This window comes from Cornus florida, unplaced genomic scaffold, assembly GCF_030987335.1.
Source record: "Cornus florida cultivar Cherokee Brave unplaced genomic scaffold, ASM3098733v1 CherokeeBrave_3.0.0_Hap2_Chr04, whole genome shotgun sequence".
In the NCBI taxonomy this organism is placed as follows: Eukaryota; Viridiplantae; Streptophyta; class Magnoliopsida; order Cornales; family Cornaceae; genus Cornus; species Cornus florida.
In genome coordinates this window covers 83,675,934-83,698,910 of record NW_026775574.1, presented here as the reverse complement: position 1 = coordinate 83,698,910, position 22,977 = coordinate 83,675,934, and the positions used below count along the sequence as shown (strand labels likewise).

General features: G+C 33.8%; 1 protein-coding gene across 1 annotated transcript; it reads left to right on the top strand.

Annotated features, from left to right (window-relative positions):
• Nucleotides 1-1,768: 1,768 nt before the first annotated feature.
• On the top strand, nt 1,769-3,472 carry LOC132305237 (cytochrome P450 736A117-like). The gene is made up of 2 exons (XM_059802911.1): nt 1,769-2,698; nt 2,861-3,472. Exons 1-2 carry the CDS (start codon nt 1,769-1,771, stop codon nt 3,470-3,472), a joined length of 1,542 nt encoding a protein of 513 aa, XP_059658894.1.
• Nucleotides 3,473-22,977: the final 19,505 nt, after the last annotated feature.

The window sequence follows — 22,977 nt, the reverse complement described above, 5'->3', positions numbered from 1 at the left end:
TAATTAATTTATAAATTTTATCCCTAAAATTTATTAAAAATTTCAATTAGCCCCCCAATTTTTTTCAAAACATATATATTAACCTAAAATAAAGAGTTTGAAAATAAAATTAGTTTGTGTCTCCTTGAAATTTAATTTTTTTTCACCTTGCACTATTTTAACTATACTTCTAAAAGTTCAAATATTATGAAACAAAAATTTAAGCTCATTATTATTATAGTCATTTTTTTTTTGGTATATAATTATTATAGTCATTATGGCAACACATTGTTATTTTATTTATATATACACGTACAATATCTATCATAATAATTCAAGAGAGAAAAAAAAAAAAAAAAAAAGAAATAAAATAACTAATGTTCCCTCATGTTTGGTAAAAATGCATGTAAATACCATTTTTTAAAAAGGAATACCATTTTTTGTCAAACATTTTTGTAAAATGGTATTTATAAGAAAAATATTTAAAATTATATAACAATCTTTATTGGCAAGTCCTAGGAATATTTGGAAAGAAAATAAACTAAAGTATTGTGAGACTCTCAATAACAATAATAATATCATATATGCTAATACTTTTAGTTATAACTTTCTAAATAACAAATTTTATAACTATTTGTATTTTGTTTAATAACTCAAGAATAATCTTGTTCAATTTAAAATAATTTTTTTTAGTTAAAATTCATTATGTTTTTCTAATATTTCATCTATGTATATCTTTCCCAAGTGAAATCAAAGTACTTAATTTTCTTCTTCCAAAAATTAGATTTTTGAAAAAGTGAAACAATTGATAAAGAAAAATTGATTTTCTAACAATGCTTATTTATTTAAGTTTCTACTCCATAATTTTCTTTCTGACATCAATTTTTTTTTTTTCTACGTTGCATTTTTCTCATTTTTTAATTTTCTCAATATATATGCTATGACTAGTATTTTAAAAAATATATATTACAATTGATTTATAATTTTTTAAAAAAAATTTTGTTACATAGTTCAAATTCGGCCCCAATCTTAAATTTCTGGCTCTGCCTCAACACAAATTATCTTCTACTGCACAACTCATAGACGTGGCGTAACCTACATCCACACTCTTATTCTGTATAATCCACCTTCAATAGCAGACTTCATAATAAGAAACATTCATAGAATTGTTGAACCTCCAACCTTCAAGAACGATTATTATTAAGGAAAAATATTCACTGCATTTAACCCAAGATACTGAAAGCTTGAATGAAATTGTTGAAACAAAAAATAGCAGATAGACTTGTCACAGAAATGGGATTAATAATCAACCCACAACACCCGAGAGAGTCAGAAAAAGCATCCCACAACCACCCCTGAGATTCCGGCGCTCTTTTCTATTGCTAATTAAGAAATGAAAACATATTATAAATTATTGAGAATAGTTCCATTAATGTTTGGTTTCTCATCTTAATTGTCATGGTCTGTACGGGAATCTCTTCACTCTCCAAATGGTATCCCATAGGGGATCACACCTCCCTATTTTATTTATTTTATTTTTTATAGTCTTAATGGCGATCCAACGTCTCCAGATTCATATATATTATTCGCATGATGCTTAAATGTTCTGTATTTTATGAGTTGCTTGAAAAATTCATTTGACCAAATAAATAATTGGCAGCACATTTGGTAAGCATATTTTAGAAACTGTTTACGAGGTTTAACGTAGTTTAACATTTCATCACTCACTAGAAAATATATATATATAGGATGCCTTGCATTCTGTAGAATATATCTCCAGCAGCAAGAAATGTCGTTCTTATTCAACTCTTCACTTTACACTATTCTCCCCTTGTTCTTGTCCTTAGTCTTCCTTCTGAAATGGTTGTCCAATCCAAAAACCCGAAGAAATTCGCCACCTTCTCCATCAAAGCTCCCAATCATTGGAAATCTCCACCAACTTGGATTGCTTCCTCATCGCTCCCTCCAAACACTAGCTCAAAAATATGGCCCCCTCATGCTGCTTCACCTCGGCAGCAAGCCTGCACTCATCGTTTCCTCAGCTGATGCAGCTCGGGGGATAATGAAAACCCATGATCTCAACTTCTCAACCAGACCTAAATCAAGCATTCCCAGTAGAATCACTTATGACAAGGACATTGCATTTGTTCCATACGGAGAGTATTGGAGGCATGCAAGAAGCATTGGTGTGCTCCATCTTCTAAGTAATAGAAGGGTTCAGTCTTTTCATGGGGTGAGAGAAGAAGAAACAGCCCTAATGTTGGAGAAGATCAAACAATCTTGTTGTTCTTCTCCTTCTTCACCATTGAATTTGACTGAAATGTTAATCTCAATGACAAACGATGTAATGTGCCGCGTAGCCTTGGGGAAGAAGTACAGTGGAGGGGAAGGTGGTAGGAGAGTAAAAAAGCTATTTGGGGAGCTTATGGAGGTTTTGGGAGTTTTCAATGTGGGGGACTATATCCCATGGCTTATGTGGTTGAATCGTGTCAATGGTTTGAATGCTAAAGTGGACAAGGTTGCTAAAGAGCTCGAAATTTTTTTGGAGAGTGTATTAGAAGAGCAAGTGGATCGTCAAAAAAAAGAGAACGGCGGTGGTGGGAGTGATGAACATGGTAAAGGGCATGAGTATTTTTTAGACATTTTACTTGGAATTCAAAGAGAGAACAATACTACTGCCACTCCTCTTCACAGAGAGAGCATTAAAGCTATCACTTTGGTAAGTCTGACTTTATATCTCTCCCTAAAATTCAAGGACTCACTAACCTATTGATCTTGACATGATTTAGTTTTTGATACTGGTTCCAAATGATTGTTTCTTTGGAAAAAAAGAGTGACGGACTTTAATAAATTGTTAATAACCATTTTTTGTTTCTTGTAGGATATGTTTGCTGGTGGAATTGAAACTACCTACGTATCTCTAGAATGGGAAATGACAGAGCTTTTAAGACATTCCAAAGTCATGAAGAAACTGCAGAATGAGGTTCGAGGAATAGCCAGAGGCAAAGAGGACATAACCGAAGATGATGTAGAGAAAATGCAGTACTTGAAAGCGGTGATCAAAGAGTCTTTGGGGTTGCACCCTCCTGTGCCATTGCTAGTTCCTCGTGAAGCCATTCAAGATGTCAAAGTAATGGGCTACGACATTGCAGCAGGGACACAAGTGTTTATCAATGCTTGGGCAATTGCGCGAGACCCATCATTGTGGGAAGACGCTGAAGAGTTCCGGCCAGAGAGATTCTTGAATACTTCAATAGATTATAAAGGGCAGGACTTCCAATTTACTCCATTTGGAGCTGGCAGGAGAAGTTGTCCTGGAATCCAATTCGCCATGACTCTTAATAAGCTTGCATTAGCAAAGCTTGTGCATAAGTTTAATTTTGTACTGCCTAATGGAGCAAAAGGCCAGGATATGGACTTGACTGAAGCCCCTGGCATAACCAACTGCAAGAAGTATCCTCTGCTGGTTGTTGCAACTCCATATTCTTGCTAGTGTGCTTCGTCATTGTTTTGTTTTTTTGGCAAGAAACATATTCACACACCCACTTTACCTCTACGAGGACTTCAACTCTCATCCTTCTACTTTAGAAGGTGAGAAAGTACCACTAAAGTATAACCCTTAGTGGTAGTGTACTTGGTACATAGCTGATGAAAAATTGTTCAACAAAATCATTTGTTGAGCTCTTATTCTATATCATCATTGTAATGTAAATTTAATAACCATTACATAAATGCAGCCTTTAAATTTGGAATTAAAGGTTAACTCACATGGCCAACTGTTTCTTAAATGGAAGCTGAAAATAAAAGTTCAACTTTAAAATTTAGGATAAATTATCGGAACACATCCTCAGGTTTTCAGTTTTCATTGTCAGACTAAACTTTGGCTACTTAACTTACATGTTCTAAGAGCGATTTTGTATAGAGAATACATGGTAGAATTGAGAGAAAAAATAGGAAAAATTATTTATGATAAAATGTGAACCTCATAACTCTTTGAGAGACATTTTAGGAGTCAAGTCTTTCTCTTCAATAAGAACACAAATTTTCTCAACCAATTTTTATATTTGCATAATTATATAAATACATAAATCATTTAATGTTCTTCTCACTTCTCCTTGAATGGGTAATTCATACTAATGAATACATACAAATATATATGTGTGTGTGATTGGAACTATCTGCTCATCTTTGAATTTGTTTGTTTTTTTAATTTATTTTTTGGTAAATTAGTTTCTTAATTTAAATATAACTTAAATATGTTAATACTTTCATAAGAAAATAAAGAAAGTGTGAGATCTATTAAAATTGGTGGCATATCACATCATATTTTAGACACATAGCTCGAATTTTATTCAAGGCGTGCAACATTGCCACTATGAAATTCCCAAAATTGGTACACACCTTCAAAAACAATTTTTTGTGACATGTGACATAAAGTAAATGTAGTGCATCTTTCGTTTTTGCCCTTTTAACGTTAAAGTCTATAGAAGTAAAATGAGTGGAGTGGTTCCTTGTCTTAATAAATAAATAAAACGGCTTGGGTTTTGACATTTTTTCTCTCTGAAAATTCATTGAACATTTAGAGGATCTATCAGAACAAACTCTGATGTGCATCAATATCAGCTGGTCCGTAGATTTAGTCATATATTTCGGTTGTTTATACATGAAAGTACGTATAGGTGTTCCTTGCTTGCGCTCAAAGTTATCATTACCTCATAAGCTCTTGATGTATTTGACACTCTTTGACTGCTATCAAGTCGCATTGTATGTTGTAATTTTAAGTTTTCAGTTCTGGATGGCACTTGATGTAGAATGGGTTGCTGAGGATTATGGAGACCATTTAGACTGTCAGAAGGCAAAACGGGCTAGTTGACACATTTTGTGAGTCGCACGCAACAGAATATGTGTTTGTTCTAGGAAGACAACAAAAGAATCAACTGTGATTTTTTGAGAGGGATAAACTTCCTAAGGCTTAGTATAATATATGAATAATGATGTAAAGTCGTACTTCAACCAATGTATATGACATGGTTTATATACAGGTTTGTAAAGTCCTATTCCTTCTGAAAATAAAGCAAATTTCGTGCATAAGACTTGAAAGGGAAGTTGGATCAAAAAGGAATTAAATAGAACAAGGAAACTAGAAACATGTTGCAATTAGGACTTCTGGAACTGGTTCCCAATCTTGGTACTAGTTCCCAAAGGACAGAAAGATTTTCTCGAATCTCAGCTTCTGGAACCGGTTCCCAAATTCAGGTACCGGTTCCCACTTGATAGAATCCAATTTGAAATTGGATTTTCTATATTTTTGGAACTTTGAAATTATACCTTGTATGTAATCATGTCCTAAATGGGAAACGATGTCCTAATGTGTTATTCTTTCCTTTTCGATGATCAACAGTGTTGCCCAAGTATTGACTCTAGAGGGGGGGTGAATAGAGTTTATGGCAAACAATGGCCAATTTTTGGATTTGCAAATTCTACTTAAACCTTCTAACAATTATGCAATAATCAATATATAGGCATAAGCAATTTATAGCATAAATGTAAAGGAGATAAGGGAAGAGAGATTTGCAAACATTCACATGGCGATTTTAACGAGGTTCGGAAACTCCTGCTCCTCAGCTCAAGACCCCTCTTGAGACTTCCCAATCCACTATGGCTTCTCCTTACGGGTGGAGAGCAAACATTTACATGAAGCAACTCGTTGCTTCACCTTGCTAAGAGGCAACCTCTCTTAGTCTTCCTTTGGGTCACACTAACCCTTTACAAATTGAAGCTAGCTTGCTTCTTCTTTCTTGGGCCACACCAGCCCTTACAAATTGAAGATCAGATTTGTTACATACAAATGTATCTCTCAAATATTGATATGCAAATCAAAGCTCACTATAATCTCTCACAAATTTGATATACATAGTTTAGCTCACAACTTTCAGCTCACTCTAGAGTATATATATGAATAGATTGAAGCTCAATATTCTATGAATGATATGGGATGAGAGAGTATGATATGAATGATAAACAAGAGCTCTTTGGATGCTAGAAGATGTTTTTATATGGTAGCAACTTCTATTCCCAAAGTCCCCTTACTCTATTTATAGAGTTTCAGCAACAAATTTAAAAATAGAGCTGTTGTGCACACTGCCCGAGAGGAAATAGCCGTTCAGATTCAAATCTATGTAGGTTCGGTCGACCAAAATGAAACACCCTTGTGTTTCGGTCGTCCGAAATGGTCTTAAGGTTGCATATCATCCTCTCAGTATCTCTGTTTCGATAGACCGAAGTGAGTTAGTCTTGTATTTCGGTAAACCGAAATAGAACTGATGCATCATCCTCAGTATCTCTGTTTTGGTAGACCGAACTGAGTTGGTCTTGTATTTTGGTAGGCCGAAATAGAATTGATGCTTCAGAACATGTTCTAGGTTAACAGATGAAACAGTTACTCCACAGGACATGTGCACAAACCTTATTTCCATTGAAAACATTTAAGTAATATGTCCATTTACTTTAAGTTTACAATGTAAATAAGGAAGTACCCCCCATTTGGATTCAATAAAAAATACTAGAAAATTAAAATCCAACTAAATCAAAATGTAGAAATTCAGTTTTAGTATAAATTTAGATTTCCGACAATTTTGGTAAAAATGAATCCGCATGTAGACCAATGTAGACTTGGTCAAAAATTCTGATAAAATCAATTTAGGCTAATTGAAGTATAAAGAGTTATTATCGGGAAAAATTATTTTAAAATAATCATTATTTCAAAAATCCATTTTTCACACTTAGCCAAAAACACAGTTTTTCATGACGCGCATTCTGGGGTCCTAATGTCCGTTACCAACTCATGGTAATGAAGGCTTCTCATGCCTTAATTGTTGACCAATATGAATTATATGATGATGTGCATGGTCTTAGCATTTCTAGCACAAGTGATGAGTTCTTTCAAAACTTATGCAAGCTTGAACTAACTCACTCTTTAGCAATGACTTCATCTATAATTATATAAGAATGAAGTGCATAGTCTATTGCTAATGGATATGGGAGCATATAAATGATGATATGATATGCATGGTCTTATAGAGATGAGTTTCAAATAGATTCATAAATAGTTTGACATTGAATCCTAAACACTCACCATCCTATCTACCCTTTTCTTCAAGATTTGTCCATAATCTTTAGGCTTTGAGGTAGACTTGCTTTCTTCCTTTCTTTGAGTTGCTTTCTTGCTCGTTGTAGTCCAAGCTATCTTTGGATGGACTCTGTATTTGCTTCTTTGCAACTTCATGTCTTTTTTGTATCCATTGTTTTCCTTGATATGATCTTGAATAATGGAATACTCGGAATGATCTTTCGTGCTTCATTGAGGTCATCCTTTGAATGTGAATAATCTATAGCACTCAATGTAAACATTAGTCCTTAAACACCATTAATGGTTTGTTATCATCAAAACCTTTAGATTGTACTTGGATGAAATCATTAAGGTCAACAATCTCCCCTTTTTTGATGATGACAAAACATTGATGTGTTCATAAGCAAGTGGAGTAGCATTTGAAAAATGCTCCCCCTATCAAAGTACATTCAATGAATATAATGTTATAAAATAGCATGCTTGTATATTCTTCATGAATTTTAGACATTAACATGCATATAAGATCATTTTAAGCTCTAAGAGATTTCTATAAATCTCTCCATGTCAACATGTTTCCATTTAAAAGATATATATCATTCATTTGACATGTAAGCACAATGAGATAATGATATATATAACATCAAGGCATTTGAATCACATCACACATATTTCTCCCCTTTTGTCATCTCAAAAAGGTGGGAGGCCTAAACAACTTCATTTGGCATAGATCATTTGACATAGTGAAGTAATGGCATCAAGAATTGGCAATATAGTGGTAATGACTATAATATACTTTGGAATGCAACATATAAGCAATTATATCTTAAAATACCAATTTCATTGATAGCATGAGCTCAATAGATCATAAAGGTTCATGGCATATACCAAAGTATACATAAGTCATAAACCAAAGAATGAAGCATAAACTCAAATAAGCAAGAGTATACAAAAGTATTCATAGTAAATCATAAAAAATAATAAATAAATAAATAAAAAACATGGACTAGAATAAATCAAAAGACAAAAACCTTGCAAGGCAAATCTAGGGATTTAAGTGTGCTTCAAACCTAATATATTTTTCCCATTTGATATTTTCAGGAAGTCATTTTGTAGCATGCTTGACAGTTTCCAAAATAAGTTAATTAAGCATAACAAGTCATGCAATAAATATTCATAAGAGATTATCAATAATCTCCCCCTATGAGTGTGCTTTCATTTGCATCATATATCATTTAATGGATATATCCAACTAATAGAACAATGAAGCAATGATAGGTAAAGTATGCTTTAAGATATATCATGAAGTAAGTCATACTTAAAAATCCTTAATTCATTAATGGAAATGATAAGATGAATCATTTGAAGTTCATGGGTTTCCCAAAGCTAACAAATCATGAAAACAAGTGTGAGATGTTACTACCAAGATTTGCAAATGCAAGTATGTGCATAATATATCTCATGATACCAACACATCTCATTTTTCTCATATCACACATGAGAGCAAGTATGGCCAAGATAATTAAAAATAAGGCCTTTATTCCAAAAGGTCTTCCTTCAATAAAAATATGCAGTAAATTTCCAATTTTACAAAAGCATATTTTCTTGGACATGTATGATTAGAAATAATTGGCTACATGATTGTACATGTGGATGAGCTCAATATTTCTCTTATACGTTTTTCTCAAAAGATGATGTTAACATATCTCATGAAGTGTATAAAATGAAGTCTTGTAATAACCCTAGTTTTCAAAAGGATAAGATTGGAGTTTAAATTTTGTTCTATGTGCAATTTTCTTTTGATTTTGTGGCTAGGTGCTTATGTGTCAAATTGTTTATGTGTTTGATTTTATTTTAAATTAAGTGTTTGTTTTATTTTGTGGATTTAAATAGATTGTTTTCTTTACTTGTATTTTTAATTGATTTAATTGATAAATTGTTATTTAATTGACTTGTTTGATTATTTCTTTGTATTTTTGTTTTCTTTAATTAAATTAAATAGTTTTTAGTCGTGTAAATGTTTTATTGGTTTTTGAATGGAATTAATTGGATTAATGGAATATTCCTAGTTGTAATGGAAAACTAGGATTTAGTCTCTTACTATCTCATGCCGACTAAACTGGGCCTCAATTAGGTTTTCTATGGTGGATTCAGATTAGGCTTAGGGTTTTGGTTAGTGCCTATATATATACTGTAGTATGTCTTCAAAAAGGGTTGAGAACTCTATATACGTACAGTGTTGATAGAGAGAAAAACAGAGAGAGTAACAGAGAGTTACAGGGAGAATTACAGAGAGAGATAAAGGGAGAAAGTCTAGGGTTTTACCTTAGGCTAGGGCTGAACCAAGGAGGAGGAGGAGCAGAGGTTGGCTTGTGGGTAAAACCAAGAGCAACAAAGGTGGACGGTCGTCAGAGATTTCATCGGAAAATTCAGAGACGGTTAAGGCAAGTTCTATTCTGTCTCTTTCCCCTTGGCCTATGTTCTGTGCACTCTTAGATGGTCTCTAGGATGTTAATTAAATATTAATTGAGCTTTTGCATGCCTATTATATGCCAAATTAATCATCTGTATATGTTTACAATATGTCTGAAGTTTTCCTCGCACCTCTGTTTTCCGTTGTTAGTTTTAAAGCATGAAACTGTTTTTATTTTAATCGTTGTTGTGGTACTTACTGTTGTAAACTAAGTACTGGGACGTCATTGTATAAATATTAGACTGTTAAAATTAGTCTTAAGGAAGAACAGAAGGGTAGGAGGAGGCCGGAGATGAAGCAAATGATTCAAAACGAAGCAGGAAGCGGAGTAATAGGCTCAAAGGAGGAGAGAGCCGGCTCCAGGAAGTTGGAGCCGGCTCCCCCCTTCATAGAGACGGCTCCAAGGGATAAAGGAGCCGGCTCTAAAGTGTTTTGAGCCTGCTCCAAGATTTTAGAGCAGACTCATTTGGTTGTGTGGTGTTTGGACGTGTTTGGGGCACTGTATGGACCCTGTTTGGGCGTTGTTTGGAATTTTACATGGTTTCAGGGACTGGAATGAAGATTCTAAAAGTACTTTTAATGGATTTTAATCCTTCTAATTGTATAATTTGGTCCATAGGGCAAATGGAATAAACCGTGTAAAAATAAGCAAATTAGTACGCTGCTAACGGATATGAAAGACTAAATTGCTAAATCTTGTTTTAAAAAAATTTAACGGATTGTAGCATGGACTCTAAACATGATATTAGGCTATACTAGAGCCACATTAAATAAATTAATGGTTTGGTACTCTTGGATTTAACCGTAGGAAAGTATACAGCGGTGCCGGCTGCTAACGGATGGAAGGGGTTTAATGGCCTAATTTAATTTTAGCAATTTAACGGATTATCACAAATCTTATTTTGGTTGCATGCGGGGTCATTTATATATCATGTTTAATCTATGCATACCTTGGATGTTAATTGTTGGAAATATTAATTATGTACTGCGATACATGGAATTAAGCTTGGGATTGTAACTGCTGTAATATTAAGCACTACACAACAATTATTGGGATTAGGGTTTGGACTTAAATTGCTGAATTAGTACTTAGGTTTCGTTAACCTAACTGGAGGTTGGCCTGGAATTAATTGAAGAATTAATTATGTATATTTTTTTCAATTACTTGGATGGATGCTGGATAATTAACTTGATGAACTATTAAATCTTGTTTTGTTAGTTACATGGATGGATTCTGGATTATAGATGATGAACTATTTAAATTCTGTTTATTATCTATTTGGATTATATGGATGTGTTTGATGTACTGCATAAAATGTTGCATCATTTACGGATCATATGCATGGTATGTACCGGTATGGGACGGTGACATACGGAGGGACGGATTAGATCAAAACACTAATTCCAACCCATTCATACATACGGAATGGATTAACTAAAACAGTTAAATCCTACATGATTTCATGTCCTGTCAACTAAAACGGTTGAACAACATACTGGATGGTTGTTTATATTTCTGCGTTAGGATGGATAGAGTTTTAACTAAAACGTTTAAATCCTGATTATATGTTGTGTCTTGACCAATGAACTATTGACCGGCACAACATTGTATTTGGAAAGAACTTATATATATAATTGGAGTAGGGATTTAATTAAAACACTTAATCCTAATTTTATGTCGTGTCATGGCAACGAATCAGTTGAGCGGCACTACATTGGTTTGGATGGGAATTTATATATATAAATTATGGTACCGCGATTTGAGCTTGAGTCTCATAGTCGACGGTTAGGGTGCGTATATGCAGTAGGATGCGTAGCTAGCTATGTTGGTTGAGGTATACCCTGTTAGGCTTAGGTAGTCATGCCTACTCAGGTGCGTATTGCATGTTACCTTCTGTTCAGGTTAAGACCCTCAGCATAGTTAATGAGAGTCCTGTAGTGTGGATATATATTTATCTATTTACGGACTATATAGATATGGTTGAGACATCTAGGATGTATCTGCGTATCGGGTCTCTGTTTGGATTATAGTTAGGATAGAACTTGTTCATGGGCCTGACCCACTATTATTTTTCAGGTAATGGACGGTTCCAAGTCTTAGAGCTTGTTCATGCTGAGCAGAGACGTCTTCTCATTCTTCCGACGACGTAAGCGGTTCCTATATGGTTTAGCATTGGATTCTTTTTCGGTGGTTCATTTCTCAGTGATGACTTTATTAGGGGTCCACCAGATGGATTCCCGAGTTGTATTAGAAATAGAGAATTTAGATGTAACAGACTAGTTCTTATTTATAAGATTTATTCTGAAGTTTTTAATAAAGGATTTTCATTTAGTTTCTTTCCAGCGAATTTTATTTACTCATGTTTATCTTAATTATATTCTGTATTCGATTATTGCTAATAGATTTGATATCCTCGGGTAATCGGGCGTGGGCCTGGCCAACCCGCATCCGGAAATCCGGGGGTATCACAAGTCTTGATACCAAAATGTCTTTTTTAAGAGATGTAGAGAGATGTGGTGAGATTGGCTACATGACTTTCCATGTAGGTGAGCTTAATATCTCTTTTAGACTCATTCTTTAGGAAGTGATGAAGAAATATCACATGAATTTCTAGAGTGCTCAAGATGGATATATCAAATAAGTTAGCATTTGTGATATCATATTAGTTATCATGATAGAACAAAGTGTTCTTTGAATTTTTTAAACCCAAGACTAAAGTGTCAAATAAATATATGAATTTTGATTTTCATGACATTAATGAAGTTTTAAACCTTTGAAGAATTCAAGTTTACACATCATGCTAATTTCAATTCATTTTGCATGCTAGAGGTAAACTTATTTGCACAAATCATAAATGTTGATTCAAGAATAGTATATAAGTGCAATTAACATATTTTCAGTAATGGTTTTGCAAACACATATATATATCAATTTTGTCAAAAAAACGATCAATCTTGAGAAAATCACTAAGCCTTTCAAAGAGAGCTTTATGAGCTTGTTTATAAGTGTATAAGGCAACTGATAACTTTAAACAACTAGTTTAAAATTTATGCATTTTAAGTCCGGGTGATTTTTCCTCAATAGACTTTTTAGATATGAAGTCAATAAGTTATGCATTTGATAAAAGTCATTTCCTGCAAAAGCATGTAGCATTCTTATTGCTTTAAGTCAAAGTCATATGTGCACAAAGACATAAATTTAAGGCATTTTTCTTGGTTGAAATCTTGGGAATATATTCTAGCTTAATGCATATTATGATGTAAATTTTTAAAAGCCCTGTAAGTATTAATGCTGTAACCACATCGGTCGATCGTTTCTTTTGGCCCTTCTATTTCGGTCATCCGAAATAGCTAGAGTTTTGGTTTTCATGAATTCATTTTGGTAACCCGAAATAAATTGGAGTTCTATTTTGGTAGGCCGAAATAACTTAAAGCTTAGTTCCAAAACTCTCTATTTATACTAGGTCGACTGTTTCAAGTGGTTATTTCTTTCGGTCGACCGAAGTTATGTTTCGGTAGACCGGTTTGTGCAGGAATTGCAAAACCAGTAAATATCCTCATTAAAATTGAACTTGACTTTCCAAATTTGATCCAATTATTTTCAAGTTTAAATGATTTCATTTTATATGCAAATGATGCCAAAAGAATGTAAATGAAGCATTGAAAATCACAAAGGCACATAAATGACTTTCTAGATAGCTACTTTAAAATAAATTCAAATTAAGTAGCTTTTATCCTCTTTGGGTGACTTTCTTTGATGGCATGCAATTCCAAGTATCTTTCACAATTTTAGTCTTGATTAACAATAGATGCATGCTAGGATAGACATTGTTAACAATAAGTAGCATTCATGTCAACATCACTAACCATATTAATTATGCCATGACTAGATATAAAAAATATTATAGTCTTTATCACATAGCACAATTAAGTCACATTTTAACCCCCCCCCCCCCCCCCCCCCCAAAAAAACAAAAAAAAAAAAAAACACATTTTTAATGAGGAAGGGGATATTTACCGAAGTAATTAATTGCATTAGCTTTGGCATAGTTTCTCAATATAGTGCACCCTTCATCCTTTTGATGTTGAAAGGAATTCATGACTTGATTTTTCTTCAAGTGCTTTTGCCATCCATATTTGTGTATCCACTTGTTCTTGAGTGAAATGGATTTTGAATCTACAAAACATACTCAAGTGGCAATCTTTGGTACCTCATTCTTCTAGAGTCCTTGTGAGTTAGCACACAATGATAAGGTTCCATTTGAAAACCAATTCAATACAAGGATTAAATGTGGTACTCTCTTTAATTAACATGTTTCAAACAAGATTAGAATTTTAAATGTGTCTAGCATGCTAATGCATTTGTCATTCCGATCAATATATATGCTTATGGCTACATCCAACCCAACGAACCAATATGAAATGAGTAATAAATGAGTGGAAGGCATAATTTTATATATGGGTCACAATGTAATTCCATGTGCATTATATGATCAAATTCAAGAGATAACAATGAGATTCTTTCTAGGTGGGCAAAAGTGAATAAAGTGCCTTTTTTTTAGAAATCTTTAAGAATTCAACAATTTGGAATAAGAACTTTTCTTTCCAAAATTAATTTTTCATTTTCAAAGAATGTTAGCTTGTTGGAAAGTGGTGTTTCTCTTGAGAACTACACTTTTCAAATCAATTTTGTCTAATTCTAAGTGTAGTATGCCAAATGCAATTTCAAGATTGTAATGCATGGATAAAATTATTTTAAATCAATAAAGCATGCGTTAAAAATAGTTTGCATATACAATGAGTACTTGTAGAATGAAGATAAAATTCCATAATGAATAGCATATTATCATAGTTTTCATTTCTCTAGTGTAATACATTCAAGGACTCCTCATATGTGATGACCAAAAGCTTAAGGATTTGATTTCATTTAGCAACAATTTATTGATCATACATGATTCTAACATGCCAAAAAATTCAAGCAATGAAAAGTTCATATGAAGTATAGCAATTACCATGCTTTTGTAATTGTTCTCAATTGTAGTGCTCCTTTGCTTTGAGAGTGAAGAACTTGGAACATTTCTTACGTCACATGTAGAACAACCATTGTCAAGAAGCCATTTCTCTTTGGATGATGAAGATTTCTTCAAGCAACCCTACAAGATAAACTTAGAAAATCTTCGTTTGGTACCCAAATTTTCTTGGGTCCATAAGTGTTAGGCAATGGCACAAAAGTTCCTTTTGGAACCCAAATCTTCTTGATCCTTTTCTTCTTTCTAAATGGATAATTGTGAATTTTGTGTCATAATCTTTTACAATAATTGCATTTAGGATATTGAAAAGAACTTTTGTCAAATGAATCATTTAAGAGCTTTCTCTTTTTCAATAAGCATGTATCTTTATTGTAAGGATCATATCTTATCCCATTTTTTAAAGAGACCTTTCTTTGATTTTCAAGCATAGTATTCAAGTTCTCTTTTCCTTTGGTTAACTTTGCTAAGATGCCATTTTGATCATCAATGACTTCTTTTGAAAGATTATTTTCAGAAACACAATCAATTGATGTTGATTCTTTATATAGTACATTATCTTTTTCCTTTTTGAAAGACTCGTTTTCAATTTGAATCTTTTCTAATTCTTGTACAAGATAATGATTTTCATTTTTCAAAGAATCATTTTCCATTTGAACTTTTTCATGTCTTTGAGAGATATCATGATTTTCCTTTTTAAGAGAATCACATTTTTCAAACAATTTTTCTAGCACACCATGTAACTCTTTAAATGCAACATGCAAATCATTATACTCATCAACTAACTCATTATATGAAGCATTTAAATCAAAAGAATCATGGTTGGAGTTTACCTCATCTTTGTCGGCCATGAGACAAAGAGCAATATCTTCATAATGATCAACCATATCTTTGATGTCATTTGCTTCTTTACTAGAAGCTTGGAGAGTTTCACTCTTCTCTTGAATTGCTTCATTTTCTTCACTATAAGATAATGAGTAAGTTCTAGCAAGATCATTCACATGATTAGTAATGTTAGTAGAACTAAAATTCATCTCATTATTTGAATCATTGTCATTCATGCTATATGATTCATTTTCATTGATAAGTATACATAAATTTGATTCCTCAACATTACAAGTATTACCCATGGAATATCTCAAGTGAGTCCCAAATTTCTTTTGCCGTTTTACAATTTGCAATTCTATTGAACTCAATTTTGTTTAATGCACAATAAAGATTATTTATGGCTTTAGTATTGCATTGAATTAATCTACGGTCATTTGCATCCCATTCTTTCTCTTCTTTAGGAACCATTGTCTTTTCTACTTCTTTCATGGGAATGAATAGTCCATTAACTATGGCAAGCCAAATTCTATAGTTGATGGATTGAAGAAAGTCTATCATTATACTTTTCTAATAGCTATAGTTGGTTCTATAAAAAATTGGAGATCTATCAATACATTGCCCTTTTAAGTATGTAAATATGCCATTGTTGGCCATGATCGTACTCTAAGACGGTTAAGTCTTTTTAATTAGAGTTAGGCTCTAATACCAATTGTTGCCCAAGTATTGACTCTAGAAGGGGGATGAATAGAGTCTATGGCAAACAATGACCAATTTTCGGATTTGCAAATTCTACTTAAACCTTCTAACAATTATGCAATAATCAATATATAGGCATAAGCAATTTATAGCATAAATGTAAAGGAGATAAGAGAAGAGAGATTTGCAAACATTCACACGGCGATTTTAGCGAGGTTCGGAAATTTTTACTCATCGGCTCAAGACCCCTCTTGAGACTTCCCAATCCACTATGGCTTCTCCTTACGGGTGGAGAGCAAACCTTTACATGAAGCGACTCCTTGCTTCACTTTGCTAAGAGACAACCTCTCTTAGTCTTCCTTTGGGTCACACTAACCCTTTACAAATTAAAACTAGCTTGCTTTTTCTTTCTTGGGCCACACCAGCCCTTACAAATTAAAGATCAGATTTGTTACATACAAATGTATCTCTCAAAGATTGATATGCAAATCAAAGCTCACAATAATCTCTCACAGATTTGATATACATAGTTTAGCTCACAACTTTCAGCTCACTTTAGAGTATATATATGAATAGATTGAAGCTCAATACTCTATGAATGATATGGGATGAGAGAGTATGATATGAACGATAAACAAGAGCTCTTTGGATGCTAGAAGATGTTTCTATATGGTAACAACTTCTATTCCCGAAGTCCCCTTACTTTATTTATAGAGTTTCAGTAGCAAATTTAAAAATACAGTTGTTGTGCACACTGCCCGAGAGGAAATAGCCGTTCAGATTCAAATCTATGCAGGTTCAATCGACCGAAATGAAACACCCTTGTGTTTTGGTAATCCAAAATGGTTTTAAGGTTGAATATCATCCTCTCAGTATCTCTGTTTTGGTAGACCGAAGTGAGTTAGCCTTGTATGTCGGTAGACCGAAATAGAACTGATGCATCATCCTCAGTATCTCTGTTTCGGTAAACTGAACTGAGTTGGTCTTGTATTTCGGTAGGCCGAAATAGAACTAATGCTTCAGAAAATGTTCTAGGTTAACAGATGAAACAGTTACTCCACAAGACATCTGCACAAACTTTATTTCCATTGAAAACATTTAAGTAATATGTCCATTTACTTTAAGTTTACAATGTAAATAAGGAAGTACCCCCCATTTGGATTCAATAAAAAATACTAGAAAATTGAAATCCAACTAAATCAAAATGTAGAAATTTAGTTTTAGTATAAATTTGGATTTCCGACAGTTTTGGTAAAAATGAATCCGCATGTAGACCAATGTAGACTTGGTCAAAAATCTGATAAAATCAGTTTAGGCTAGTTGAAGTATAAAGAGTTATTACCGAGAAAAATTATTTTGAAATAATCATTATTTCAAAATTTTATTTTTCACACTTAGCCAAAAACAAAGTTTTTCATGACGCTCATTCTGGGGTCCTAATGTCCGTTACCAACTCATGGTAATGAAGGCTTCTCATGCCTTAATTGTTGACCAATATGAATTATATGATTGATGTGCATGGTTTTAACATTTCTAACACAAGTGATGAGTTCTTTCAAAGCTTATGCAAGCTTGAACTAACTCACTCTTTAGCAATGACTTCATGTATAATTATATAAGAATGAAGTGCATAGTCTATTGCTAATGGATATAGAAGTATATAAATGATGATATGATATGCATGGTCCTATAGAGATGAGCTTCAAATGGATTCATAAATACTTTGACATTGAATCCTAAACACTCACCATCCTATCTACCATTTTCTTCAAGATTTGTCCATGATTTTTAGGCTTTAAGGTAGACTTGCTTTCTTCCTTTCTTTGAGTTACTTTCTTGCTCGTTGTAGTCCAAGCTATCTTTGGATGGACTTTGCATTTGCTTCTTTACAACTTCATGTCTTCTTTGTATCCATTGCTTTCCTTGATATGATCTTGAATAATGGAATACTCGAAATGATCTTTCGTGCTTCATTGAGGTCATCCTTTGAATGTGAATAATCTATAACACTCAATGTAAACATTAGTCCTTAAACACCATTAATGGTTTTTTGTCATCAAAACCATTAAATTGTACTTGGATGAAATCATTAAGGTTAACAAACAGTACTTTCCTCTTCGGAACAACCTCTTAATTCCGCAGTCGATGTCAAAAATGGTAATTGAAATTACAACTCAACTAGGACTTGTTTTGTAACCAAAATATGCCAATTACAAAAATATATCTCACACATTTTTCGAGATAGTTCAACTAGTTTGTTTTGACCTAAAAGGAGAGGTTTATTATATACCGAAAAAAAAAAAACAAGCTAACAATCAATACTCTATTAATTATTTCAGAATTTTTGTTCGTGGATTAAATGAACTCAGTTTATTTTGAATTTTATATTTAGTAGTTTTTAGTGATTATGTTTTTTATTCTATTGATTTCTGACTTATTTTTAATGTTGTTTTCTTTTTATATTAGGTTTCCTTAGTTTTTGATATTGTAATTTCCATATAGAGTAGGAATTATTATTATTTCATTATAAATACACGCAAGGATCGAGTACAAAAAAACTAATTCAATTATCAATACAATCTTAGATATTTTTGTAAATTTTCTTTTAACTTTATGGATTCAAAGTTGTTCCTTGTTATTTCTTGAATGTTTATAGTTTTTTCGCTCCGTAGTATTGTAATGTGTTTAAACAAGAAATAATATAATTAATTAATGTTATTTTTGCATGACGCATGCAATAACAAGTTTGTTGTGTGAGTTGCACGGTGCAGAAGCTGTTTTGTTAATTTAGTGTGACCTTACGAATTAACAACCTAAAGGGGGTGAACATGCATGTCAACTTGCTTAATTTTTATGATTGATTAAAGTATCCACAACAATTATCAATTGCACATCCATAATCATAAAGTATAAACAGTAAAGTAAAGCAAATAAAGTTTGAAAGACGACATCAGAATTTTTAATGTGGAAACCCTTGTTCAAAGAAATCTTACCAACCGAAACAAAAATCACGGAGAATTTCGCAATCTCAAGCAAACAATTTACTATCTTAAAGCAAAGTACAACATATCATGTCTTTGGCCTACTCTGGTCTACTAAGAATTAGTTGTTAAATGCCTCTGGCTTTGCAACTTTCCTATCCAAATGCTCATGAATTTAGGTTTACTCCCTAATCCTTGTAGAATGGTAGTTGGAAGAACACGTTGCAACGACCCAAACACTAACCAGGTCCTTACCCGAACCCGTAATCACCCAAGGGTAAAATGGTCAATTCAAGGTATAAAAATGAATGAGATGACTCTAAGTGAGTCATACAAGGTAAAAATAAGTCTAAGTAGTCATTTAAACCCATGCCGCAAGGTTCTAGGCACAAGAATGGTGATTTCACACATTTGCTCCTTTCGGTTACAAGGATTCCCAGAGTACTCCATACTCAAATGGCTATAACTCTCTCTACAAATGGAATATGTGGCTTACAGTAGTACCATTGGAAAGCTGACTTAAAATCCATGAATTTAAACTCAAATTTGATAGAATTTGGAGTTAAAATGAGTGTGATATGATGGTTTGAAAATAGAATCTCAAAGTTGGCAAGTAGCAGGAATGAGTCGGCTTAGTTGCCAACTGGCTCAACTCATTTGGAGAATGAGTTAACTTATTTGCCAACTGAGTTGACTTAATTGGAGAATGAGTCAAATTCTTTAGACCAAGAGCATGTATTTTGAGGAAATAAAGTACATCCAAATGAACTAAGCCAGCTCAATTGAGGAAAGAGCCGACTCTGTTGGAGAATGAGTCAACGAGTTAAGTTAATCTTGGGAGTAAGCCAAAAATGCATAAAAACCTCACTGTAATTGCATTTCAATAATAAACATTCAATTTCTGTCAACCCCAACATGCATGGATCGTTAAAATAGGTTTAATTACATCATTGAATGGTTATAAATCTTAAAAGGAAGTGAAAATTCTAATGAGACCACAAAAAAAGTATATTAGTCTCAAAACCATTTCCATCCGCAAAATACATACACGTAGCCATTAAATACAAGTTTGTGGCAAAATAAATATATGTATCATTATAATTCCCAAAACATCAACTATTACATGCTTCAAAAGAGATTAAGCGTCTAGTTGACAAAAGAGGTCATCAATGTCATCACATATGAGGTTGTGGGTCATACATAACTTCTTTCCCCGTTCCCTAAAAAATAGTAATAAAGGGGTGAGTACAATGGCTTAGTAGATGGTGCCTAAAACACACTCCTTAATAATTATGTGAGTCACACACAAAGAATGGAACATAAAAAAGGGGGTCATGCTTAATCTGGGGAGAGATGAGCACAATTTCAAGTATAATCAATTAAATGAAATGCAATGCCAATGCAATGCAAATGTCCAACCACATTTCCAAACCTTTACACAACATAACAACCGTCAAACCGTTAATGTAACTCGACACGGGGCAACTCCTCGTCACCATGAAAGAAGGATTAGCTAACTATCCCTGACCTAAGACAACTCCTTACCGTCATTTGGGGCCTAGGTAACTCAAACACATATAAGGTAGTCTCCTTATGTTCTCTCTAGGTTCCATTAATCCCACGGACACAAGGTGACTCCTTGTCATCTGGTTTTCTTTGAAAACCCTATTTTTAAAATCAATTTCCTCATTTCAAAACCAACCTTCCCATTACTCACTATGAATGCCCCAATGATTTCATTATCATGCCAATATGAAAATTCATACATTAAACTATAATCATGCTCACATACTTTAGCAATAATAGATACAATAATTCACACATAATCAACTTCACAACCATGGCATTTTAGACATATAAATCATGTAGCGATATCACCATCACATAACCTCACAATAATCCATATAAGAATGTAATTTAACACATTATCAGCACATAGAACATGTATATCATCACTCAATAACAAACCTTAACTATCATGATTCATATTCTTAAACTATACATGTTATAGCACCTTATAAGAGTAATAACTCACTAAAACCAAAGGGTGTGAGGTTTAGAGACCCCTACCTCAAGGAGAAGAGCAAAGCCCTAATTTTTGAAATCCCCCAGTGTCACCCAAATGTAACATTGCTCTGATCAGTTCGAAGCTCTCGTCGAGCTCTACAACTTTGCCTTCTATGGCAAAGATCAATTCCAAGAGTAAATGGATGAAATGGAAGCTTAAAGATGAAGATACAGAGAGAGAAAATAATCCCAAGGTTTGGAGAAGAAGGAATGGGCAAAAAATCAGATATATTTGTGGTTATATGCCTTGGTAAAAAGGTGTGGTCCCCACCCTGACTAATTAAAAGTCTAAAATGCCCCTTTGTGTAAATACATACCATAAATATGAAATGCAAATGAACTCAAAAAGGTTACCTGCGCATGAAAAATCCAGGCGTGGAATTCAAAAAATGATGAAATGAACAAAAATACATTTATAAGAGTTCAAAACTCAAAGAAATGGTCTAAATCACTCTCGGAACCTTCGTGGCACACTAATCGGTGTGTGACATGCAAAACGAGGTACAAAAATAAAAAATCTGAAAAATAAAAAAATGCCAAAAAAATGAAAAATTGCGAAATGTCACAGTCTCCCCAACTTAAGGAGATTTTGTCCCCGAAATCAAGCCATACCTGGGGAAGAAAACAACTCTGGGTACTTGGAACAAACCTCCTACTCTCATTCCCAAGTAGCCTCCTCCATGCCATGATGTCTCCACAGAACCTTCACTAATGGTATCATTTTATCCCTCAACACCTTCTCCCGTGTGTCAAAGATCGGAATTGGTCCCTCCTTGTAGAAAACATCCTCGTCAATATCCACATCAACCCAACTCAAAATGTGGGATGGATCTGGCTGATATTTTCGTAGCATCGATGCATGAAAAACATTATGGACTCTATCCATCTATGGTGATAATGCGAGTTTGTAGGCAACCTCTCCTACACGTTCCAAAATCTCAGAAAGCCCAATAAATTGTGGCAACAACTTGCCATTCTTCCCGAATCTCATCAATCCCTTTTGTTGAGAAACCCTAAAAAAGACGTGGTCCTCCACCTCAAAGGATAATGGCCGTCCCCGCTTATCCGCATAACTCTTCGGTCGGCTCTGAGCTGTAAGTAATCTTTGTCTAATTAACTTGATCTTCTCGATAGTCTCTACCACAATGTCTGGTCCTAAGGCGACTGTCTCGCCCATCTTAGTCCAACAAATAGGAGACTGACAAGGCCTACCAAACAATGCCTCAAATGGAGACATCTCAATACTCTACTGATAGCTGTTATTATAGGCGAACTCAATAAGAGACAAATGATCCTCCCAGCTACCACCTAAATCAAGTACATAGGCTCAAAGCGTGTCCTCCAAGATCTGGATGGTGCACTCCAACTGGTTGTCCTGTATATGGAAAGCCATACTAAAATGCAAGGGTAAGCCATATGTTGCTTGAAGTCCTTTCCAAAAATTTGATGTGAACTTTGTATCCTTATCCGAACAATGGATAATGGAACTCCATCCAACCTTACTATCTCCTTCACGTACAACTTATCAAGTGCCTCAGCATCATCCGACGCCTTAATAAGCAAAAAGTGAGCTGTCTTAGTCAATTTATCAATAATGACTCATATAGTCTCACTCCCCCTTTATGACCAAGGAAGCCCTATCACAAAATCCATGGAAATAAACTCTCATTTCCACTGCGCTACTAGTAATGGCTGCAACAAACCAGTGGATCTCTGGTGCTCGGCCTTCACCTACTTACAAATGAGGCATCTCGATACAAACTATGCTACATCCTTCTTCATTCTACTATACCAATACTG

What these genes read in the sequence shown, in the direction of transcription:
- LOC132305237 (XM_059802911.1), top strand. Translation starts at nt 1,769, where the DNA reads ATGTCGTTCTTATTCAACTCTTCACTTTACACTATTCTCCCCTTGTTC. An exon ending in GCATTAAAGCTATCACTTTG is followed by an intron (nt 2,699 to 2,860) that starts GTAAGTCTGACT and finishes TGTTTCTTGTAG; the next exon opens with GATATGTTTGCTGGTGGAAT.